Here is a 24,024-nt window from a genome sequence, read left to right as displayed (position 1 = left end):
GTAACATTGCTCTATGTACACCTTGGCCCAGAGGAACATTGTTTCATTGGTGGTATGCCTATGTACACTTGCATGACAAGAAACTGAACTTAAACTTCACCAGTTGCTAACAGTGGCCCTCTGCAATTTCTTCATGATCAAATACTCCCATGGGGTTTACTAGTTCAGGCCATGGAGAGTTGCCCACCTTAATATGCTTCAAGGTTGCAAATACCCACTTCCTTGTAATATGTGTATGTTCCAAGACCTCATTACTTATTACTCTCACTTCTTTGGCATCTCCTTTACAAACACTAAGGAGATATAAATAGACATTAAAAAACTTCGCCATTTCCTGTGGCTCCATAGTTGGTACTGATGGTTTTTAAGAGGAACTAATTTCATCTCTCCCTAGTCCCCCTTTTACTGTAGTATTACTGAAGAACCTCTTGGGATTATCTTTAACCATGTCTGCCAAATCCATCTCATAACCTTTTTCTGCCTTCCTGACTTTCCTTTCAAGCCTGCCCTTAAGGTTTTTACATTCATTCATATATAGCTTCCTAAATGCAATGAATGCTTCCTTCTTTTCCTGACCAGAGCCCCGACATCTCTCGTCAGCCAGCATTCACTGAACTTGTTATGTCTATCATTCTCCCTAACATGAACATGCTGCCCCTAGACTTTTGATCTTGCCAACTGTTCCTTTGCCTTTAAATAGAGTTACCCCAATGACCCCAGCTAGATCCTGCCTAATACCCTCAAAGTTGGCTCTGCTCCAGCTAAGGACAGGGCTCACGATTGAGAAAGGATGTGCAGGCATTGGTCCAGAGGAACTTCACAAGAATGATCTTGATAATGAAAGGGTTAACAATGAGAATTGTTTTGTGGCTCTCGGCTTGTACTCGCCGGAATTTATAAGAATGAGAGGGGATTTCATTAATCTATTAAGTACTGAAAATCCTAGATAGAGTGAACATGCAGAGGCTGTTTCCTGCAGTTGGATTCAACATAACTAGTCAATTGGATTCAACATTGGCTTAGCAGGAGAAGACAGAGAGTAGTAGTAGGTGGTTCTCTACCTGACTGGAGGCCTATGACTAATGGTGTGCCAGAGGGATTGGTGCTGGATCCATTGATGTTTATCATCTGTTTTAATGACAGATGATAAGGTGGTAAACTGGATCAGTAAATTTGTAGATGACACCAAGACTTGGGGGGCATAATGGACAGTGAGAAAGGCTATTGAAGCTTACAGCGTGGTCTTGGCCAGCTGGGAAAGTGGGCTAAAAATAGCAGATGGAATCTAATGCAGACAAGTGTGAGGCACATGAGGGGGACAGACTAAGCTAAGACTTACACAGAGATTTGTAGGGTACTCAGGTGTGCCACAGAACAAAGGGATCTGGAAGTACAATAAATACTTTGAAAATAGCATCCTAGGAAGATAGGATCATAAAGAAAGCTTTTGGTACATTGGCCTTCATAAATCAGGACACTGAGTACAGGACTTGGAATGTCATGTTGAAGTTGTATAAGACATCGGTGAGGCCTAATTTGGAGTATTGTGTGCAGTTCTGGTCACCTACCTCAGGAAAGAAGCTAGAAAGAGTACAGAGATAATTTACAAGGCTGTTACTGGGACTTGAGGACCTGAATTATAGAGAAAGACTGAATAGGTTCAGACTTTATTGTCTGTAGCGGAGGAGAATAAGGGAAGATCATATGTACAGTAGGTATACAAAATTGAGGCATACAGATAAGGTGCATGCATGCAGGCTTTTGCCCCTCAGGTTGGGTGAGACTGGAACTAGAAATCAAAGGTTCAGGGTGAAAGGTGAAATATTTAAGAGGAATATCTAACTCAGAGGGTGGTGCAAATGTGGAACGAGCTGCTACAAGAAGTGGTTCAATTGTAACATTTAAGAAAAGTTTGGATAATTACGTGGATGAGAGAGCAATGAAGGGGTCTGATCTGGGAGCAGGTAGGTGGGATTAGGCAGACGATCTGGCTGGCATGGACAAGATAGGCTGAAGGGCCTGTTTGTGCTGTAGTACTCTATGACTTTATTTTAAAACATAGAATTCTGGTCACTGGAACCAAAGCGCTCTCCAATTGCCACTTCAGTTAGTTGGCCCACCTCATTCTCTAAGAGGAGACCAGTATTGCTCCTTCCCAACATACACAAAATGCTGGAGGAACTCAACAGGCCAGGCAGCATCTATGGAAAAGAGTATAGTCGATGTTTTGGGCTGAAACCCTTCATCGGGACTGGAGAAAAAAAAGATGAGGAGTCAGAGTTAGAAGGTGGGGGGAGGGGAGGAAGAAACACAATGTGATAGGTGAAACTGGGGGTGGGGGGGAGGAGTGGCAAAGTAAAGAGCTGGGAAGTTGATTGGTGAAAGAGATACAGGGCTGGAAAAGGGGAATCTGATAGGAAAGGACCGAAGGAAAGAAAAGGGGGAGGAGCACCAGAGGGAGGTGATGAGCAGGTAAGGAAATAAGGTGAGAGAAGGAAAAGGGAATGGGGAATGGTGAATAGGGGGGATTACTGGAAGTTCGAGGAATCAATATTCATGCCATCAGGCTGGAGGCTACCCTAGCGGAATATAAGGTGTTGTTCCTCCAACCTGAGTTTGGCCTTATCATGATAGTAAATGGGAATGGAAATGGAAAATGGAATTAAAATGGGTGGTTACTGGCTTTTTCTGACGGATGGATCATAGGTGCTCCCAATGAGGCTACACTCAGTTTGGAGGAGCAACACCTTATATTCCATTTTGGTAGCCTCCAACCTGATGGCATGAACATCGATTTCTCAAACTTCCGGTAATGCCGTCCCTTTACCATTCCCTTTTCTCCCTCTCACCTTATCTCCATACTTGCCCATCATCTCCCTCTGGTGCTCCTTCCCCTTTTCTTTCTTCCACAGCCTTCAGTCCTCTCCTATCAGATTCCCCTTTCTCCAGCCCTGTATCTCTTGCACCAATCAACTCCCCAGCTCTTTACTTCACCCCTCTCACCCCCCGCCCTGTTTCATTTATCACCTTGTGTTTCTTCTTCTCCTCACCTTCTGATTCATCTTTTTTTCTCCAGTCTTGATGAAGGGTCTTGGCCTGAAACATCAACTGTACTCTTCTCCATGGATGCTGCCTAGCCTGCTGAGTTCCTCCAGTATTTTGTGTGTGTTTCTCAGATTTTCATCATCTATAGATTTTCTCATTTGTGATTGCTCCTTCCCAAGCAGTTCCCCTCTATATTGCGAGGAAACTGCCTTGAATGCAGCTCACAAATTCCACAGATCCAGGCCGTTTGCTATCTGGGTGGATCCATAATGGGAAAATTGAAATTGCCCACTAGCACTACTGTACCATTCACACAACTACATGCAATCTCTCAAAACATTTCTCAAGTTTCTGCTGGCTAATGGGAAGGTGGGGGGTCTAGAATACAGCCCTACCAAGGTCACCATCCCTTTATTTCTATGTTTTGCCCAAATGTCCCTGTTTTATATCCCCTCAAGAATATCTCCAAGAACTCCTGTTACATCCTCCCTTATTAAAAAGGTAACACCCCTGCCATTCCTCCGCAATACCTAAAGCATCAGTATCCTGAATTGTTAAACTGCCAGTCCTGCCCTTTGCTTCTCAGCTACTTTCAAAGGTCAAAGTTATGTTTCTGTTATAGCCACAAGATCCTTGTCCCTAGAGCCAATCCACACCCTCATTTCATTGGCATTACCTGTTAAGCTTTACGCATTGAAATAGATGTAACTTAAAGTAGTTGCCCTATCTGCCCTTTTATTGTAAACATGGCTATCTTGATTACTCGGCTTACATGCTTTGGTGCTGCAAGTACGCCTTTGCCAGTCTGGTTTAAACCCTCCCTGGTGGCAAAAGCACATTTTACTGTTAGGATATTGGATCTCTCTGGTTCAAATGCAACCCATCCTTCATGTACAGGTCACCCCAAACCCAGAAGAGATCTCAGCGATCCACGACATTGAATCCATGTCCCTTTACCAGCTCTTCATCCTGGCCTATCTTTCTATTTCTGGACTCAGCCTATGTCATTTGTCCCAATGTGTATAATGATCTCTGGTGTTTGCTCTCCCCTGACAATCTTCTGTGCCTATTCAGAGACATCTTTGACCCTGGTATATTGGGAGGCGATGCGCCATCCCGGCATCTCTACTATGGTCACAGAAACTCTCGCCTATCCCTTTCACTATTGCTCTACCTGACTTTACCCTTCCCTGCTGAGCCTCAGAGCCCACCACAGTGCCACTAGCTACTGCTGCTGTGCTCTGCATTACCATCCCCACATTACCAATGTTTAAAATAATTGGCTTGAATATCATTGCTAACATTGATTCTGATAGCTTCAATAATTCTAACACAATTAAAAGATCATATAGTTTAAAAATCCAAAGAAAAGAGCAGTGTATAGGAATGACTCACTGTTTATCAAACAGGGACGCTAAAGGGACAAGGAAAGGAATGAGATGGCATGCAGCAGCCTTCCAATGCTTGCTCATAACACATAGTATTAGATGGTTGAATGCTCTACAAGAGTTCTCTTTTTCATTATTACCTTGCTGCACATTATTACCTTGGACCTCCAACTGCAGATCCCTCTACAGATTATATTAGCCTCAAAGAGATGGAACCAATGATTTTCTATTCCAACATGCTGCATGTCAGCATATAACTTCTCAGTTCAACTGCTAGTGCCCTTTTAAAAATGTTATCCTGAGGTGCTGTTTTCTACAGCTAATGGAAGGTATTTCTCTGTACAACAAAAGATGCTGAATATGTTAAGCTTAACAGAGCAGGTTGATGACAGACAAGGTAGTGCAACTCCAGAAGACACATGGGCACTGTTCTTGGGAAGTATATTTTAAATTCTGAATCGTTCATTAGGTGTGTTGCCAGACAATGTAATCAGTGGAAAGAGGGATCTTATTTTTCGCAGGCAAACTCTTTGTGGCTGCTGAAATAATCTGGTGGAGGTTTTTTTTTCACATCCCTATTTTCAGATATAGCCTTGGATTTATGCATAATCACAAGGATAGATTAACCTAACCTGCTCACTTTCTCAGCATTGTGTCCTAGAACACAGTGTCAATAGAAACAATTACCTTCAACAAATAAAAACAAAACAGAACACTATTGTTGTGGCATGGACAAAAGAGTTAGACTAACCTTCACCTCCTGAGTCTCTTAGCATAGTATCTGCAACAACAACAATTGGTCTTCGCAACACGTGGGCAAGGACAAACACATGGAACTCCTCCAAACTTTCATAAACTGGATCCTCAGAATTGTCAACACTGTGAAGAAAAAAAAAGATCCATCCTTATCTCCCCACAATAATCAATATTCACTGACATGTCTTTTCCCTCTAATTTGTATTTAACCTTTTCTGTCCAGTCAAGATGTTATTGCTGGAAGATATAATATTCATCTCCAAAATCAGTACCAGCATCTAACATATTATCCAAGTGTGTTACAAGATGTAGAGCAAGAGGATTCCATCATGCCCCAGCAAAGTATCACAATTCTAACACCATGATATTACACTTCATTTCCCTCATCATAATTTTTGTTAACTGATACTGCTTTATGGTGTGGATCAGTATTCATGAGGATGAGTTGAGATAGCTCAAATTCACTTCACATGGAACTTCTGCAGCTAGAATACAGAGAAAATATTGAACAGAACAAGGTTTGAACTCCAGCCCAGGGGTGAATGTACAGCCTCTAACCCAATGCTCCACCTAATTTTCTACAAAGCATTTTCTTTTTTAATTGACAGTTTTTCTGTACTAATAGCAGGTAATATTCAAAAAGCTCCTTGGTCCAAGGTCAAGTATCTAAATAAATACTACATCTAGGAGCACTAAACTTCTATGTAAAATATGCTGAATTAAACAAACCTGTACCTCCCTCAGTGGTGTCAGAACCATGTAAATCCTTGAGTGCAGGTAGTGTGTTTTAAGTTCATATGCTTGAAGTATTTGTACACCCTTCTGAAGTTCTTTTCATCCTGAGGGTGGGATATCACAATCCATGAGATGTTGATTTAATTTGTTTTGCCTCCTATCCCTCTCTCAACATCTGGCAGGTAGAAAGAGAGTAAGGCAACCTATTTGCAAGTGTTACTGCTACACAATCCTCAGCTACAGAGAGATGAGGAAGTGTGATCTAAATTAACTTAACTTCCAAATTGCCTTCCTAAAACACAACTACAACCAAATTTAGGGTGTGTTTGTGAATGATCTTCCACAGACTGAGGAGAAGATCAACATTTGACTATTCACTATGCACTATTTTTTACCAAGCTGACAGTGATGGTGGTTGCACAACAGCACTTCCCACTACAGTCATCAACCAAGACAGATGCCGCTAATTAATTTGAATCACTAATGTATTTATCAAGAAAATCGATCAATATTCTGGTTTTTTTTCTTTCGTAGAATGTTATGTTATTGAAGGCAATGTTATGGAAACAACTAGGCATCACTGAAGACAGAAAGGAGTAAGCTTTCAAAATGATGGCTGACAAATTACAGTTTCTATTTTTGTAGATACTGCCTGACCTACTGAGTACTTTCAGTGGGGATCTTTGATTATGTTCCTTTTTAAGGCTATTGTGGTGTTCCGGGATTGGGGGGAGGGGGGTGGTGTGGTGTGGAGTGGGGTTGGCATGGTTGATAGCTTGCCCCAGCATTCATGGCGGCCAGCACTACCTATTGTTCTTGCTTAAAATGTATTTATGGGATTAGGGTGACACGTTCAAGTTCATAAATTGTTATATGTCAGCATGGGTTATACAGTTGTTCACTTGTGGTTTTGTGGGCCATCCTAAATGTCACTGGGGTGTGCGATAATCACCTCCCTGTCTGTATGAGACTGAGCAGTTCTCAGCCTGGGTCATCGCGCCCAGTCTGTTTTTGTGCTTGTCACAAAAAAATGGCAGTTGAGTTAAACAAGCACTTTTCATCTGTCATCATGAGCCAAATGCTCGGCACATTGGTGTCAGGAGTGAGATTAGAAATTGCAGTGAGATTGAAAAGCTACCACGTCAGATGGAGTGCCTAAACCTGAGGAATAAGTTACAGCACTGAACAGTGTGCCTCCCCCGCACTGGGCCCCCGAGGATGGGACGCTGACATGGAGGGAGGATCTGGGAACCGCGTATTGTGCCTTCCCAGGGGACTCCAGTGGGGGGAGCACACCAAGGCCCCCCAACCCAGGGGACATGGCAGAGTGCATCACAAGCCTCCCTCGTGGCCCATACTGGGGAATGCGAGACACCACAGTCGTGGGAGGACGAGCAACACGGCAGGCACCACTGACACTGCTGGAGCCCTCAGATACAATGCTACCAGCCAGCCGGAGCCCCACCGAGATGGCACAGAACTTTGCCCTGGCACTGGAGGGAGATGCCTGGAGGCCCTCCTCGACCTAACGCCGGCTGAGCAGCGCGAATACAGGGCCCTCATAGCAGCGCTGGAGTGGTGTTTTCAGCAGAAAACATTGGAGTAAGCAATGAGGGAAGAACTAGGCAGCATACACAGTGTGGGAGAAAGCCTGGAGGTTCACAGCAGATCTCCGTCACTGTGCTCAGCATGGCTACCCCCAGTTCCCACCCACAGCCTTATATTCCGTCTGGGTAGCCTTCAACCTGATGGCATGAACATTGACTTCTCAAACTTCCGATAATGCCTCACCTCCCCCTCGTACCCCATCTGTTATTTATTTATATACACACATTCTGATGAATCTTATAGAATTTTTTGAGGATGTAACTAGTAGAGTGGATGGGGAGAACCAGTGGATGTGGTATATTTGGATTTTCAAAAGGCTTTTGACAAGGTCCCAAACAGGAGATTAGTGTGCAAACTTAAAGCACATGGTATTGGGGGTATGGTATTGATATGGATAGAGAATTGGTTGGCAGACAGGAAGCAAAGAGTGGGAATAAATGGGACCTTTTCAGAATGGCAGGCAGTGATTAGTGGGGTACCGCAAGGCTCAGTGCTGGGACCCCAGTTGTTTACAATATATATTAATGACTTAGATGAGGGAATTAAATGCAGCATCTCCAAGGTTGCGGATGACACGAAGCTGAGCGGCAGTGATAGCTGTGAGGAGGATGCTAAGAGGATGCAGGGTGACTTGGATAGGTTAGGTGAGTGGACAAATTCATGGCAGGTGCAATTTAATGTGGATAAATGTGAGGTTATCCACTTTGGTGGCAAGAACACGAAAACAGATTATTATCTGAATGGTGGCCGATTAGGAAAAGGGGAGGTGCAACGAGACCTGGGTGTCATTATACACCAGTCATTGAAAGTGGGCATGCAGGTACAGCAGGCGGTGAAAAAGGCAAATGGTATGTTGGCATTCACAGCAAGAGGATTCAAGTACAGGAGCAGGGAGGTTCTACTGCAGTTGTACAAGGCCTTGGTGAGACCACACCTGGAGTATTGTGTGCAGTTTTGGTCCCCTAATCTGAGGAAAGACATCCTTGCCATAGAGGGAGTACAAAGAAGGTTCACCAGATTGATTCCTGGGATGGCAGGACTTTCATATGAAGAAAGACTGGATCAACTAGGCTTATACTCGCTGGAATTTAGAAGATTGAGGGGGGATCTTAGTGAAACATATAAAATTCTAAAGGGATTGGATAGGCTAGGTGCAGGAAGATTGTTCCCGATGTTGGGGAAGTCCAGAACGAGGGGTCACAGTTTAAGGATAAAGGGGAAGCCTTTTAGGACCGAGATGAGGAAAAACTTCTTCACACAGAGAGTGGTGAATCTGTGGAATTTGCTGCCACAGGAAACAGTTGAGGCCAGTTCATTGGCTATATTTAAGTTAAATATGGCCCTTGTGGCTAAAGGGATCAGGGGGTATGGAGAGAAAGCAGGTACAGGGTTCTGAGTTGGATGATCAGCCATTATCATACTGAATGGCGGTGCAGGCTTGAAGGGCCGAATGGCCTACTCCTGCACCTATTTTCTATGTTTCTATTCTTTTCCTCTCTCTCCTTCTTCTCCCTCTGTCCCTCTCACTATACTCCTTGCCCATCCTCTGGGCTTCCCCCCCCCCACTTCCTTTTCTTTCTCCCTAGCCCTCCTGTCCCATGATCCTCTCATATCCCTTTTGCCAATCAACTGTCCAGCTCTTCGCTCCATCCCTGCCCCTCCTGTCTTCTATCATTTTGGATCTCCCCCTCCCCCTCCCAAATCTCTTACTAGCTCTTCTTTCAGTTAGTCCTGACGAAGGGTCTCGGCCAGAAACGTCGACTGTACCTCTTCCTAGAGATGCTGCCTGGCCTGCTGCGTTCACCAGCAACTTTTATGTGTGTTGCTTGAATTTCCAGAATCTGCAGATTTCCTCGTGTTTGCCAAACCATTTCTATAGAGTTTGGGCTCTACCAATCTGTAGTCAAGCAGATGGTGTGCAAATGGAGGAAGTTCAACACTGTTGTTACTCTCCCCAGGAGAGGTCGACCAACAAAAATCACCCCAAGCGTGTAATATTCCAGGAAGTCACAAAGAACCCCAGGGTAACATCTAAGGAGCTACAGGCCTCTCTTGCATTGCTAATGTCAGTGTTCTTGAGTCTACCATCAGGCAAAGGCTGAGCAACAATGGTGTGCATGGCAGGATTGCAAGGAGAAAGTCACTACTCTGTAAGAAGAACTTTGCTGTTTGTCTAAAGACAACGTGGATAAGCCAGAAGGCTATTGGAAAGTCTTGGAAAGTGGACGGATGAGTCCAAAATAAAACATTTTGGCTTGAATGAGAAACATTATGTTTGGCAAAAAGCAAGCACTGCATTCCAGCACAAGAACCTCATCCCATCTGTGAAACATGGTGGTGCCAGTGTCACAGTTTACGCCTGCTTTGCTACCTTGGGACCAGGATGGCTTGTCATCATTGATGCAACTATGAATTACGAATTGTACCAGCAAATTCTACAGGAAAATGTCAGAGGATCCGTCTGTGAACTGAAGCTCAATTGAAAGTGGGTAATACAGCAAGACAATGACCCTAAACACACGTAAGTCTACCAAAGAAAGGTTCAAACAGAAGAAATTTCACGTTTTGGAATGGCTGAGTCATAGTCCTGACCATAATGCTATAGAAATGTTGTGGAAGGACCTGAAGTAAGCAGTTCATGCAAGGAACTCACCAACATCCCAGAGCTAAAGCAGATTTGCAAGGAGGAATGGGCTACGATTCTCCAAGCCCATGTGCAGGACTGATCAACAGTTACTGGAAATGTTTGGTTGAGGTTATTGATGTACAAGTGGGGTCACTGAAAGCAAAGATTCTTATACTTTTTCCAACAAATACATGTAATATTGGATCATTTTTCTCAAAAACTAAATGAAAAAATATAATGTTTTTGTGGTATTTATTTAATTGGGTTCTCTTTATCTAGTTTTAGAACATAGAAATCTACAGCACATTACAGGTCCTTGTAAAGTGCTGTAGACAGTTGTGCCGACCATGTAACCTACTCTACAAACTGCCTAGAATTTCCCTAATGCATAGCCCTCTATTTTACTAAGCTCCATGTACCTATGTAAGAGGCTCTTAAAAGATTCTATTGCATACGCTTCCACCACCGCCACCGGCAGTGCATTCCATGCACCCACTACTCTCTGTGTGAAAAACTTTATTCTGACATCCCCTCAGTACCCATTTCCAAGCACCTGAAAACTATGCCTCCTTGTGTTAGCCATTTCATCTCCGGGAAAAGGCCTCTGGATATCCACATGATAAATGGCCCACATCATCTTATACACCCCTATCTCTACACAGCTCTTGAACTCAGTCCACGGATTATGAATGCCAACACACCATATGCCTTCTTAACAACACTGTCAACCTGTGCAGCAGCTTTGAGTGCCCTATGGACATGAACCCCAAGATCTCTCTGATCCCACACACTGCCAAGGGTCTTACCATTAATATTATATTTGACCTACTAAAATTAACCAATTCACACTTATCTGGGTTGAAGTCCATCTGCTACTTCTCAGCCCAGTTCTACAACCTATCAATGTCCCACTGTAACCTCTGGCAACCCTCCAGACTATCTACAACTCCCCCAACCTTTGTGTCATCAGCAAATTTACTAACCCACCCCTCTACTTCCTCATCCAGGCCATTTATAAAAATCACAAAGAGGAGGGGTCCCAGACAGAGCCCTGCAGAACACTAATGGTCACCGACCTCCATGCAGAATATGACCTATCTACAACCAGCCTTTGCCTTCAGTGGGCAAGCCAGTTCTGGATCCACAAAGCAGTATCTCCTTGGATCCCATGCTCCTTACTTTCTGAAGGTGCCTGGCAAGGGGAACCTTATCAAATGCCTTACTGAAATCCATATTCACGGCTCTACCTTCATCAATGTATTTTGTTACTCCTCAAAGAATTCAATCAGGCTTGTAAGGCACGACCTGCCCTTGACAAAGCCATGCTGACTATCCCTAATCAGATTATCTCTCCAAATGCCATAAATCTTGCCTCTCAAGATCTTCTCCAACAACTTACCAACCACTGAAGTCAGACTCACTAGTCTATAATTTCCTGGGTTATCTCTACTCCCTTTCTTGAACAAGGGAACAATATTTGCAACCCTCCAATCCTCCACTACTTCTCCTGTCCCTATTGATGACGCAAAAATCATCACAAGAGGCTCTGCAATCTCCTCCCCTGCTTCCCACAGTAGCCTGGGATATATCTCATCTGGTTCTGGTGACTTCTCTAACTTAACGCTTTTCAAAAGCTCCAGCACACCCTCTTTCTTAGTGTCTCTATGCTCCAGCATTTCAGTCCACTGTAAGTGATCCCCACAATTGCCAAGGTCTTTTTCTCTGGTGAATACTGAAACAAAGTATTCATTAAGTACCTCTGCTATCTCCTCTGACTTCATGCACGTTTCCACTATTGCACCTGATTGGTCCTATTTTCACATGGCTCATCTTCTTGCTCTCCCATACTTGTAGAATGCCTTGGGGTTTTCTTTAATCCTGCTCACCAAGGCCTTCTCATGGCTCCTTCTGGCTCTCCTAATTCCATTTTTAAGTTCCTTCCTAGTAGCCTTGTAATTTTCTAGAGCTCTAACAGTACTCAGTTTCTTGAACCTTTCATAAGCCTTTCTTTCCTTCTTAACCAGATTTTCTACATCCTTTGTACACCATGGTTCTTTAACCCTATCATCCTTTCCCTGCCTCAATGGAACAAACCTATGCAGAACTCCATGCAAATGTTCCCTGAATATTTGCCACATTTCTGCCGTGCATTTCCCTGAGAACATCTACTTCCAAGTTTCTGCCTAATAGGATCATATTTCCCCCTACCCCAATTAAATGTTTTCCCAAATTATCTGCTCCTATCCCTCTCCAGCACCCTGGTGAAGGAGATAAGAGTTGTGGTCACTACCTCCAAAATGCTCTCCCAATGAGAGATCTGACACCAGACCAGGTTCATCTCCCAATACCAGATCAAGTACAGTATCTCCTCTAGTTGGCTTATCTACATATTGTGTCAGGAAACCTTCCTGAATACACCTAACAAACATCTAAATCCCTTGCACTAAGGAGATGCCAATCAATATTAGGAAGGTTTAAATCTCCCATCACAAAAACCCTGTTATTATTGTATTGTTCCAGAATCAGCATCCTTATATGCCCCTCGATGTCTCTTTTACTATTGGGGGGGGGGGTCTATAAAACACACCCAGTAGAGTTATTGCCGCTTTCCTATTTCTTACTTCCACCCACACTGACTCAGTAGACCATCCCTCCATGGCTTCCTCCTCTTGAGCAGCCCTGACACTATCCCTAATTAGCAATGCCACACCCCCCACCTCTTTTGCCTCCCTCTCTGTTCTTTCTGAAACATCAAAAGCCTGCCACACTCAGCAGCCATTCCTGCTCCTGAGACATTCAAGTCTCTGTAATGGTCACATCATCATAGTTCCATGTAATGATCCACGCTCTAAGTTCATCTGCCTTATTTATGATACTCCCTGCATTAAAGTAGATATATCTCCACTATCAGGCAGAGTGCAACTCTGCCTATTCTTCCTCACAAACTCCCTACAAGCTGTCTCTACTTGTGCTCCAACCTCCCCATCCTCAGCCTCTTCACTCCAGTTCCCACGCCCCTGTAATTCTAGTATAAATCCTCCCCAAAACAATTAGCAAACCTCCCCACCAGGATATTGGCCCCCCTCAAATTCAAGTGCAACCTATCTTTTTCATACAGGTCACACCTGCCCCAGAAGAGGTCCCATTGATCCAAAAACCTGAATCCCTGCTCCCTGCTCCAATCCTTCAGCCACGCATTCTATTCCTATTCTGTCGCATGGCACAGGCATCAATCATGAGATTACTACCTTTTGAGGTCCTGCTTCTCAGCTTCCTTCCTAACTCCCCATATTCTGCTTTCAGGACCTCTACCTTTTTTCTACTTATGTCATTGGTACAAATATGTACGACGACCTCTGGCTGCTCACCCGCCTATTTCAGGATATTGGGGACACACTCAGAAACATCACGAACCCTGGCACCGGGGAGGCACACTACCATCCTTGTTTCTTTTTCGCGCCCACAGAATCACCTATCTGTTCCCCTAACTATAGAGTCCCCTATTACCGCTGCCATCCTCTTCCATTCCCTACCCTTCTGAGCCACAGGGCCAGTCTCAGTGCCAGAGGCTTCCCCCAGGTAGGTCGTCTGCCCCAACAGTACTCAAAATGGAGTACTTATTGTTAAGGGGGACATCCACAGGGGTGGTCTCCACTACCTGACGGTCACCCACTTGTCTGTCTCCTGTGGCCCCAGAGTGACTACCTACCTGTAACTCTTATTGATCACCTCCTCATTCTCCCTAACAAGCTGTAGGTCATTGAGCTGCAGCTCCAGTTCTCCAACTCGGTCTCTAAGGAGTTGCAGCACAATGCACCTGGTGCAGAATAGGCCATCAAAGAGGGTGGAAGTCTCCCGGCCTGTACTGTGCTGCACTGATGTTTTATGTTCTATTAACAGGTACAGTTTTAAGTTGAGAGGGGTATTGGCCAGAAGGAACTACAATTTACAAATGGGTGATGTCGAATGAATCAAGGAGAATGGAAGGAGATGGACCAATTGACTTTGTTCCTGCCATGTGCTTGGAGATGGAGTCTGCCATTTTGTGGAATAGTTTTGCATCCTCCATTTTGTGTGTTGGTTGCTTGGCTTGATCAGTGTTTTAAATAAGACACAATGATGCCTCAGATCATCTGCTGAACAGGGGTCTTTTCCAAATAAGAAGTTAGTTGTGAGGTGTTCTTTGGTTGGGTATAACATGCAGGTTTATGAATGTCTGGTCTGTATGTTTCAAGCCGTTTGAGAACGAAGAACCATAAATTACCAATTGTCATTTGCTGGGAAGAGGGCAAAAAATGGATGCTGGCCTGGAGCAGAGCCAATAAAAAGGTGTTAAAGGTCAGATACATGACCTGTAGACAATGACACTGGAATGCAATATTTGAATTGGTAAGATAAAAGCGGACGCTTCAAATCTGCTGGCAGCGGTAACTCTATATAGAGAATAAATATTACGGATGTGAGGTGCCTCATGGACAGGTGGAAATTTGAAATGGGACTATGAGGAACATATGGTTAGCAGCAGAAACGCCCTTTTAACTGGTAATATCTTTTCTATTCTTTAACTGCTCATGGAAGATCGGGAAAACTTAATAGGTGTGCAGACAGCCATTGATTTCATAAGTTCGTATGTTCTTCTGTTGAGACAATAAAAGTACTTGACAGTAAATATATTTTCTCTGTGTCTCTCTGATCATTATTACAAGGGGTGATTCATGTAACAGGAAAAGTTTAAAGGAGTTCTTTGTATACAATAAGTGGCAGGTGACTAAAATGTGTTGCCAGGGAAAGTCAAAAAGAAGCACTTGAGGGGCATTTAGATAGCACATGAACAGGCAAGGAAACTGTGCTGGATGTACTATCAATGCGCAGGCAGACATGGAGTGAAACACTGAGGCAATGAGGGTAAACTGCCTTTTGGAAAGACTGATCACTCAGTGCTTAGTACAGAAAGGCAGGCCAGTACTGGGGACCACTTGGATCCTACAGACTCTTATTGCCTCTTGCTGAATATAATGAAAGTTGTCATCTCTCCTCTGCCCACACTTTCTGGTAGCAAGCTCAATGGTGGTCACTGATAGGCCATTGAGCTCCAGTCCGTGGACCAAACAATTCACTTCAACTTTTCATTGCTTTTGGAGCCTTCAAACAAGTTCTAAGTACAGTTGAAGTAAGACTGGGGTTCAAACCAGCACAGTCAATGGTATGTCTATGAAAGTTCTCAGTTACCCAGGTCATTGAATATCATGCAGCAGTAAATCAAGCAATCTGGACTTGCTCTGTTGACCAGAAGATGTTTTGCCACTCATCCGAGAGGCTTCTTTAGTTCTGATCCATGGTGGGTAGATTTCCGGCTTATAAACTCTGTGAGTTGTTCATCACATGAGGGTTGTTCAGAGACATAGAGGTAAGAAGAGGGTCATTAGTCTCATCTTTGCATGAATGGAGGTGTGAACTGTTGTGGAGATTATGGAGTAAACATGTTAGGATTGCATTGTAAGTAGCTGATAGGTGGCGTCGCACCCCACCTCCTCTGTTCAGGGATGGGTTCTCAGAATCAGAATCAGAATCAGGTTTATTATCACCGGCATGTGATGCGAAATTTGTTAACTCAGCAGCAGCAGTTCAATCCAATACATAATCTAGCAGAGACAGAGAAAAAAATAATAATAAATAAAATAAAACATAGTAATAAATAAACAAGTAAATTAATTACGTATATTGAATAGGTTTTTTAAAATGTGCAAAAACAGAAATACTGTATATTAAAAAAAAAGTGAGGTAGTGTCCAAAGCTTCAATGTCCATTTAGGAATCGGATGGCAGAAGGGAAGAAGCTGTTCCTGAATTACTGACTGTGTGCCTTCAGGCTTCTGTACCTCCTACCTGATGGTAACAGTGAGAAAACGGCATGCCCTGGGTGCTGGAGGTCCTTAATAATGGACGCTGCCTTTCTGACAAACCGCTCCCTAAAGATGTCCCGGCTACTTTGTAGGCTAGTACCCAAGATGGAGCTGACTAGATTTACACCTTCTGCAGCTTCTTTCGGTCCTGTGCAGTAGCCCTTCCATTCCAGACAGTGATGCAGCCTGTCAGAATGCTCCCTATGGTACAACTATCGAAGATTTTGAGTGTATTTGTTGACATGCAAAATCTCTTCAAACTCCTAATAAAGTATAGCTGTTGTCTTCTTTATGACTACATGGATAGGTTGGGACCAGGTTAGATCCTCAGAGATCTTGACACTGAGGAACTTGAAGCTGCTCACTCCTTCCACTTCTGATCCCTCTATGATGATTGGTATGTGCTCCTTCGTCTTGCCCTTCCTGAAGTCCACAATCAGCCCTTTCGTCTTACTGACGTTGAGGGCTGGGTTGTTGCTATGGCACCACTAGTTGGCATACCTCACTCCTGTACACCCTCTCGTCACCACCTGAGATTCTACCAACAATGGTTGTATTGCCAGCAAATTTGTCAGTAATGCATCTTTCTATATAAATCTATAAAAACTCCTTTTCGTGATGATCGCAGTATGTTGTTGTTTCTGAGAATACATCCTACATATTAAGGTACAAGTTCCTGTGCATCTTTAAGTGGTCAGTTATCACGCTCTTCAGCTCAAGAAGTTTGTCCTAAATATCAAACACCCTCTTACACCAATTCCATTTTATTCTCCACATTTCCTTCAACTTTCTTTAGATTACACCACTCAGGGACCAATTTCAACCCATGTATCTTTGGCATGTGGGAGGAAACCAGACTACACAGAGGAAACCCATGTGGCCACAGGCAGACTGCACAGACAACACTTACGAGTTTCGGGTTGAAATGTGTTGATTAGGTGTGAATCATTAGAGCTACTACACATTGGTGCAACTGGTGGCAATGACGCTCTTTATTACTTCTTTGTGAGAGGGGCTCTTCTCCAGTTAATGAGCCCAAACTACATCTTACAGGTAGAAATGAGTGCCATGCATTTGCAGAACTGTCTAGCCAAATACTGTTGGTCACTTCTCTTAAAAATCTCAAAAAATGCCTCTTGCAAGCTCAGCAAAAACGCTCTTGATTGGGGATAGTCAGAATCAGAAACAGAATCAGGTTTAATTTCAAGGGCATATGTTGTGAAATTTATGAACTTAGCAGCAGCAGTACTATGCAATGTGTGATAATATAGAAAGTAAAGAATAAATAAGTAAATCAATTAAAGTATGTGTGTGTATATCAAATAGTTAAATTAAAAATAGTGCAATGCAAAATCAGAGAAAAAAAAGTGAGGTAGTGTTCATGGGGTCAATGTCCATTCACAAAGTTGATGGCGGAGGGGAAGAAGCTGTTCCTGAATCACTGAGTGTGTGCCTTCAGGCTCCTGTATCTCCTTCCTTATGGTAGCAGTTTAAAGAGGGCTTGTCCTGGGTGTTGGGAGTACTTAATAATGAAACACCACTTCTTGAAGATGATTTTTAAGAAACTACGGAGGCTAGTACCCAAGATAGGCTGACTAAGCATTACAACGTTCTGTGGCTTCTTTCAATTCTGTGCATTAGCCCACACAGCACCCCAGACATCCCACCCTGCAAAACCTCATTTCAGGGAGGTCTCAACTGGAAGTCTCAACCTCATAGCAGTCTGTGTCATTGAATTTGTTAATTTTGCAAGACATCAGATTCACAAGTGTTTTGTGAGACAGCTGACTTCTGAATTCTGTCTTAATGTGCCATGTTCACAATAGCTGCTGTCTTGGTTGATGAGCAGGCATAGTTTTTTGCTATTTCTGAATCAGGAAACATTTTCCTGAATAGCTTGCCTGTGTGCTTACACACCTGGATGGCAGGTTATGCTCAACGATGAAAGATGAAACACCTCAGCTCTAGTGACCTTCTCTGTCAGACTTTGGTTTTCTGCTGAAAAAAACTGTGAAATACTCGAACAGCCTTCCCTGCGCTTAGCTTCCCTAATATGTTGAAGTCCCTTAAAGAAATAAAAGCATAAGGTGTATTCTTATTACTGGTGTGTGCCGCTTAACGTCCATTCGGACAATGTCCGATCACATATACGTCCGTAGTCTCACACTCAGTCAGACACACACACACACACACACACACACACACACACACACACACACACAGTCGGGACTTCTCTGTGGATTGTCACTTTGTTGTGGTAGAGAGGCTTGTGTGGTCCTGAGATCCCGAGAGTGATGCCGTCTGGAGCTATGCTCCTGGTAGGGTCACCAATGGTGGTAAGGTCGAGGGTGTAGTCCCTGACAAAGAACAATCCAACCAAGACTCAATGGTGGAACAGGCGGATGAAGATACTTCAAACTCAATGGCTGGGAAGGCGGATGAGGGCTGCACAAATCCATCAGCTCCAATCACCGTGGTTTCCATGCCACCAGAATCAGTTGGTTGATTTGTGAAGTATCGTGTGCTTCTTGGAGTGCAACATCAAGTACATATTAAACAAATACACGCACAGGCGTCTTCGCTCTGTGGGCCACTTCTTATAGATCAACAGAACGAAGGCCATCATCCTCGACTTTGCGGGATAGCCACGACGATGAATAGTCGGGATCAGAACTTACTTTCTTACATCGAAATGGGGGATTTTAAATGAGTGATTTAGAAGTTCTGTATCTTCAAGTTCAAGTTTATTGTCACCTGGCTGATTGCCCACAAACGAAACAACCTCTGTCCGGACCACGGTGTAGCCACAATACATATATCACACACACCACATAAAACAATATATTACCATATTATTTAATAAAGTGTAACTCAAAATGCATATAAAGTGCATAGCACAGATAAAGAGTTTGCTGTCCTAATGACAAGACCTCGGTGGGGGCCGGGTATTTATTAAAATTGTTTTCTCTTCTGAAAGCGGCTGCGCTTAAACCCAGCCCATCGCGGGCTTCGATGTACCTGTAAGTGGAAGTGTTTCAGGAAAAAAAAAACCTTAGAATTTGCTTGCTGCGAGCACGTTTTTTAAAGATGTCTTAGTGAACGATTTTGGAATTTTGCTCCAATTTAAACCCCGCTCTAATCCCCTTTAAGATGCCAATGTGCCCTGCACGTATAGGACAGCCTCGCGTTATCATGTTGTCACCGCCAGCCTTGGGAATTTCTTTGCCAGGCTTTTGTACTTCATCACTGACAGTAGTCTGGATAATTTCAGCGTCATTACAGACGGCAGTAACTGAACTGATGGAATATGGAAGAGGGAGAGGGGTCAACTGTAAAGCCCGCCCACAGAGAAAACTGATAGGTCTACTCAGCACAAACAGAGATCAAGCAGGATTCATTCATTTTCTTTCCTTCTATTTTTCCCTCTTCCTCTCCCTCTCTAAAATATCTATTTCCGGGATATTGTATATAACTTGCGGGCATCGGGGAGCCACTGTCGATATGCGGGAGACTCCCGGAACTCCCGGGAGAGGTGGGATGTCTGCCACCCACCCATACCAGACAGTGATGCAGCCAGTCATTCTTAACCACAGAGTCAACCTGCGCAGCTGCTTTGAGCGTCCTATGGACTCGGACCCCAAGATCCCTCTGATCCTTCACACTGCCAAGAGTCTTACCATTAATACTATATTCTGCCATCATATTTGACCTACCAAAATGAACCACTTCACACTTATCTGGGTTGAACTCCATCTGCCACTTCTCAGCTCAGTTTTGCATCCTGTCAATGTCCCACTGTAACCTCTGACAGCTCTCCACACTATCCACAACACCTCCATCCTTCTCCCTATAACCTTTGATGGCATTGCTAATCAAAAATTTATCAACCTAAATATTAAATAAATCCAATCACATAGTCTCCACAGCTGATAGTAGCAATAAATTCCACAGATTCACCACCCTCTGACTAAAGATATTCCTTCTCACCCTATTTCAAAGAAACATCCTTGTATTCTGATGCTATGCCCCTGGGAAGATCCTCTCCACATTCACTCTTTCTAGACCTTTCAATAGAACACACCAGCACAGAATAGGCTGTTCCAGTCTATGATGTCATGCCAACCTATAACCAGCTCTAAGGTCGATCTAACCCTATCCTCCTACAGGATATAGTCTTCCATTTTTCTATCATTCATGTCCCGATCTAAGCGTTTAAGTGTCCCTAAGTGTATTTGCTTCTCCCACCACCCCTAGCAGCAAGCTCCATGCACCCACCGCTCTCTGTATAAAAACTCTGACATTCCCCCTATACTTTCCTCCAATCATCTTAAAATTATACCCCTTGTATTAGCCATTTTCATCCTCGCAAAATATCTCTGGCTATTTACTCTATCTATGCCACTTATCATCTTGTGCAACTCTATCAAGTCATCTCTTATCATCCTTTGCTCCAAAGAAAAAAGCCCTAGTTCATTCAACCTATCCTCATAAGACATACACTCTAATTGAGACAGCATTCTGGTTAATCTCCTCTACACCCTCTCTAAAGCTTCCACATCCTTCCTATAATAAGGCAACTGGAACTGAACAGAATACTCCAAGTGTGGTCTAACCAGGATTGTATAGAGCTACAACATTACCTCATGGCTTTTGAACTCAATTCCCCGATCCATGAAGGCCAACACATAATATATTACCTTAATCACCCAATTAACTCACATGGTAACTTTGAGGGATCTATGTACATTGACTCCAAGATCTCACTGTTCCTCCACACTGCTCAGAATCCTGCCATTAACCCTGTATTCTGCCTTCAAATTTGATCTTCCAAAGTGAATCGCTTCACACTTTTCTGAGTTGAACTCCAACTGCCACTTCTCAGCTCAGCTCTGCAACTTGTTAATGTCCTATTGTAACTGGTGACAACCTTCTACACTAGCCACAACACCACCAACCTTTGTGCCATTTGTAAACTTACTAACCCACTTTTCCACATCCTCATCCAGGTATATATGAAAATTACAAAGAGCAGGGATCCCAAAACAGATCCCTGATGAAAACCACTGGTCACCAATCTCCAGGAAGAATACACTCTATCTACAACTACCCTTTGCCTTCTATGGGCAAGCCAATTTTGAATCCACACAACCAAACTTCCCTGGATCCATGCCTCCTATGCCTCCCAACTTTCTGAAAGCCCACCATGGGGAATTAAGCACCTTACTGAGATTCATGTACATTGCTCTACTTTCATCAACTGCTTTGTCACATCCTCAACGAATTCAATCAGGCTCGTGAGATATGACCTGCTCTCACAAAGCCATTCTAATCAGACTATGCTTTTCCAAATGTTCATAAACACTGTCTCTAAGAATTTTCAATAATTTGCCCAATACTGAAGTAAGGCTCACTGGTCTATAATTCCCAGGGTTATCCCTATTCCCTTTCTTGAAAAACAAAATAACATTTTCCACCCTCCAATCATCTGGTACTACTTCTGTGGCCACTGAAAATGCAAAGACCTTTGCCAAAGGTGCAACAATCTCTTCCGTCACTTCCTGTAGCAACCTGAGTATATCCTGTCCAGTTGTGGGAACTTATCTATACCAACGTTTTTCAAAAGCTCCAGCATATCCTCTGTCTTAACATTGATATGTTCTAGCATATCAGCTTGCTAACGTTGTCTTCACAATAATCATGGTCCCTCTCACTGATGAGTACTGAAAGAAAGTATCCATTAAGGACCTCTCCCACCTTCTCCAATTCCTCTTCTATCTTTGATTGATCTGACACTCATTCTAGTTATCCTCCTGTTTGTCACACATCTGCAGAATGCCTTGTGGTTTTCTTTAATCCTACTCGCCAAGGCCTCCTCATGCCCATTTCTAGCTCTCCTAAGTCCTTCCTGGCTACCTTGTAACTCTCCAGAGCCCTGTCTGATTTTTGGTCCCTGAAGCTTAGCTTCCTTCTTCCTCTTCCTCTTGCTTTCTGTGAACCTTGGTTCTTCTACCCTGCCGTCCTTTCTCTGCCTCAATGGGACAAAACTACCCAGAACCCCATGGAAGTGATCCTTAAACAAGCTCCACATTTTCATTGTACATTTCGCTGAATATATCAATTCCCAAATTATGTCTCCAAATTCCTGCTTAATAGCATCATAATTCCCTCTTTACCAATTGAATACTTTCCCATGCCGTCTGCTCCTATCTCTCTCCAAGGCTATGGTAGAGGTCAGTGAGTTGTGGTCACTGACTTCAAAATGCTCACCCACTGACAGACACCTGACCTGTTCATTGCCTAGCATCAGATCCACTACAGCCTCTCTTCTATTCTACATATTGCATCAGAAGTCTTTACTGGGGCCACCCTATCTAAACCTTCTGCACTGAGGTGAGAATTAATATTAGGAAAGTTGAAGTCACCCATGACAACAAATCTGTTATTTTTCCACCTTTCTAAAATCTGCCTCCTGATCGGTGTGAGGGGGGTCTAAAGAATACTCCCAATAAACTGATTGCTCCCTTCCGTTTCTGACTTCTACCTATACTAACTCAGTAAGCAATCCCTCCACGATATTCTCCCTTTCTGCAGCAGTTATTCTATGCCTGCTTAGCAATGCCTCTCCTCTACCTTTTAGCCCCTTCACTGTCCCTTTTGAAACACCTAAACCCCAGAACATCCAGCAGCCATTTCTGACCTTCTGACAGCCAAGTCTCTAATGGCTACAATGTTGCAATTCCTTGTATGGACCCTTGCTCATTACACTTGTTACTGATACCTCTGCATTAAAGTAGAAACACTTCAGTCGATACTATCGACTGCAATGTTGCCCTATCAACTGCCTTTCCTTCCCCAGTCTCACCACACACTGCATCTCCCTGTTGTCACAATGGGAGACGCTGGTGGCGGACCCAAATGCAAGACACAGACACTGAAGTACTAGGAACAGGACTTGACTAGAGTAGGGAAGCGACAGGAAACAGACAAGGAGCAGGGACAAGAACGCAGACTAGGACATGGACTAGACAGGGAACCTGGACAAGGAACTATGAACTAGGAGCCTGGGCTTGGGAAAGCGAGACCAGGACACGGAACCATGAACTAGGAGCCTGTACTTGGACTCCGAGCCAGAGACTGGACAAGGACCCAGAACCTGGGTCTTGCCTTGGGCTCAGACCCCAGAACTAGGCAAGGACATGACATGGCTACAGGACAGGATGTGGCTGGGGTCTAGAGGCTTGGGGCTGCAGGCAGGGGTCTGGCGTCTTGAGGCTTGAGGCTGGCGTCTTGGGTCTTGAGGCTTGAGGCTGGGGTCTCGGGTCTTGAGGCTGGATGATGGGGTCTCGAGGCTTGAGGCTGGAGGCTGGGGTCTCGAGGCTTCAGGCTGGACGCTGGGGTCTCGAGGCTTGAGGCTGGAGCTTGGAGACAGACTGGGAACTGTACATCAGCATAGATCCGGGACTTAGCCTTTGAAAAGCCGGGACTCATCTTTAACACAACACTAACATGAGACTGGACAGTACATAGACATAGAGCCGGGACTATCCTTAGACAAGCCGGGACTCAACTTTATCTCCACACCAAGATGGGACAGGTCCATCCGTCGGGTAACGGCAGAACAGCTGGACTTACCCAACAGAGGCAAAGGCAAGACAGGACCCCCGCAGGGCAATGGCAGAACGGCCTTACATACCCCACGGAGGCAAGGACAAGACAAGACAGATCCCCCCACAGGGCAATAGCAGAACGGCCTGACTTACCCCACAACAGACAGTTCCATCTCTGCACTGGGGTTGCTCCGAGTCGCAGTTACAGCCAGCAACCTCAGCTGGCTACGGAAACAGCCAGATCCCTACCTCGCTCGGAGTGGCTGACGGCCACTCAGCGGGCCTAGGAAATGGCCAAATCCGTATTGCAAAGACAGATCTGACTACCGACAGCAAGGCTCCACGAAGTGATGGCTC

The 24,024-nt window shown here is 44.1% G+C and overlaps 1 protein-coding gene across 1 annotated transcript in view; it reads right to left on the bottom strand.

Moving 5' to 3' along the window:
* Positions 1 to 24,024, bottom strand: part of otud7a (OTU deubiquitinase 7A) — a 113,738-nt gene that overhangs the window by 45,066 nt on the left and 44,648 nt on the right. The window contains exon 7 of the mRNA XM_072281919.1: positions 5,185 to 5,312. Within this exon, the coding sequence (XP_072138020.1) occupies positions 5,185 to 5,312 (128 nt within the window). The remainder of the gene's footprint in view (positions 1 to 5,184; positions 5,313 to 24,024) is intronic.

This window comes from Mobula birostris, chromosome 18, assembly GCF_030028105.1.
Source record: "Mobula birostris isolate sMobBir1 chromosome 18, sMobBir1.hap1, whole genome shotgun sequence".
Taxonomy (NCBI): Eukaryota; Metazoa; Chordata; class Chondrichthyes; order Myliobatiformes; family Myliobatidae; genus Mobula; species Mobula birostris.
This window is presented reverse-complemented; position numbering and strand designations above follow the sequence as displayed.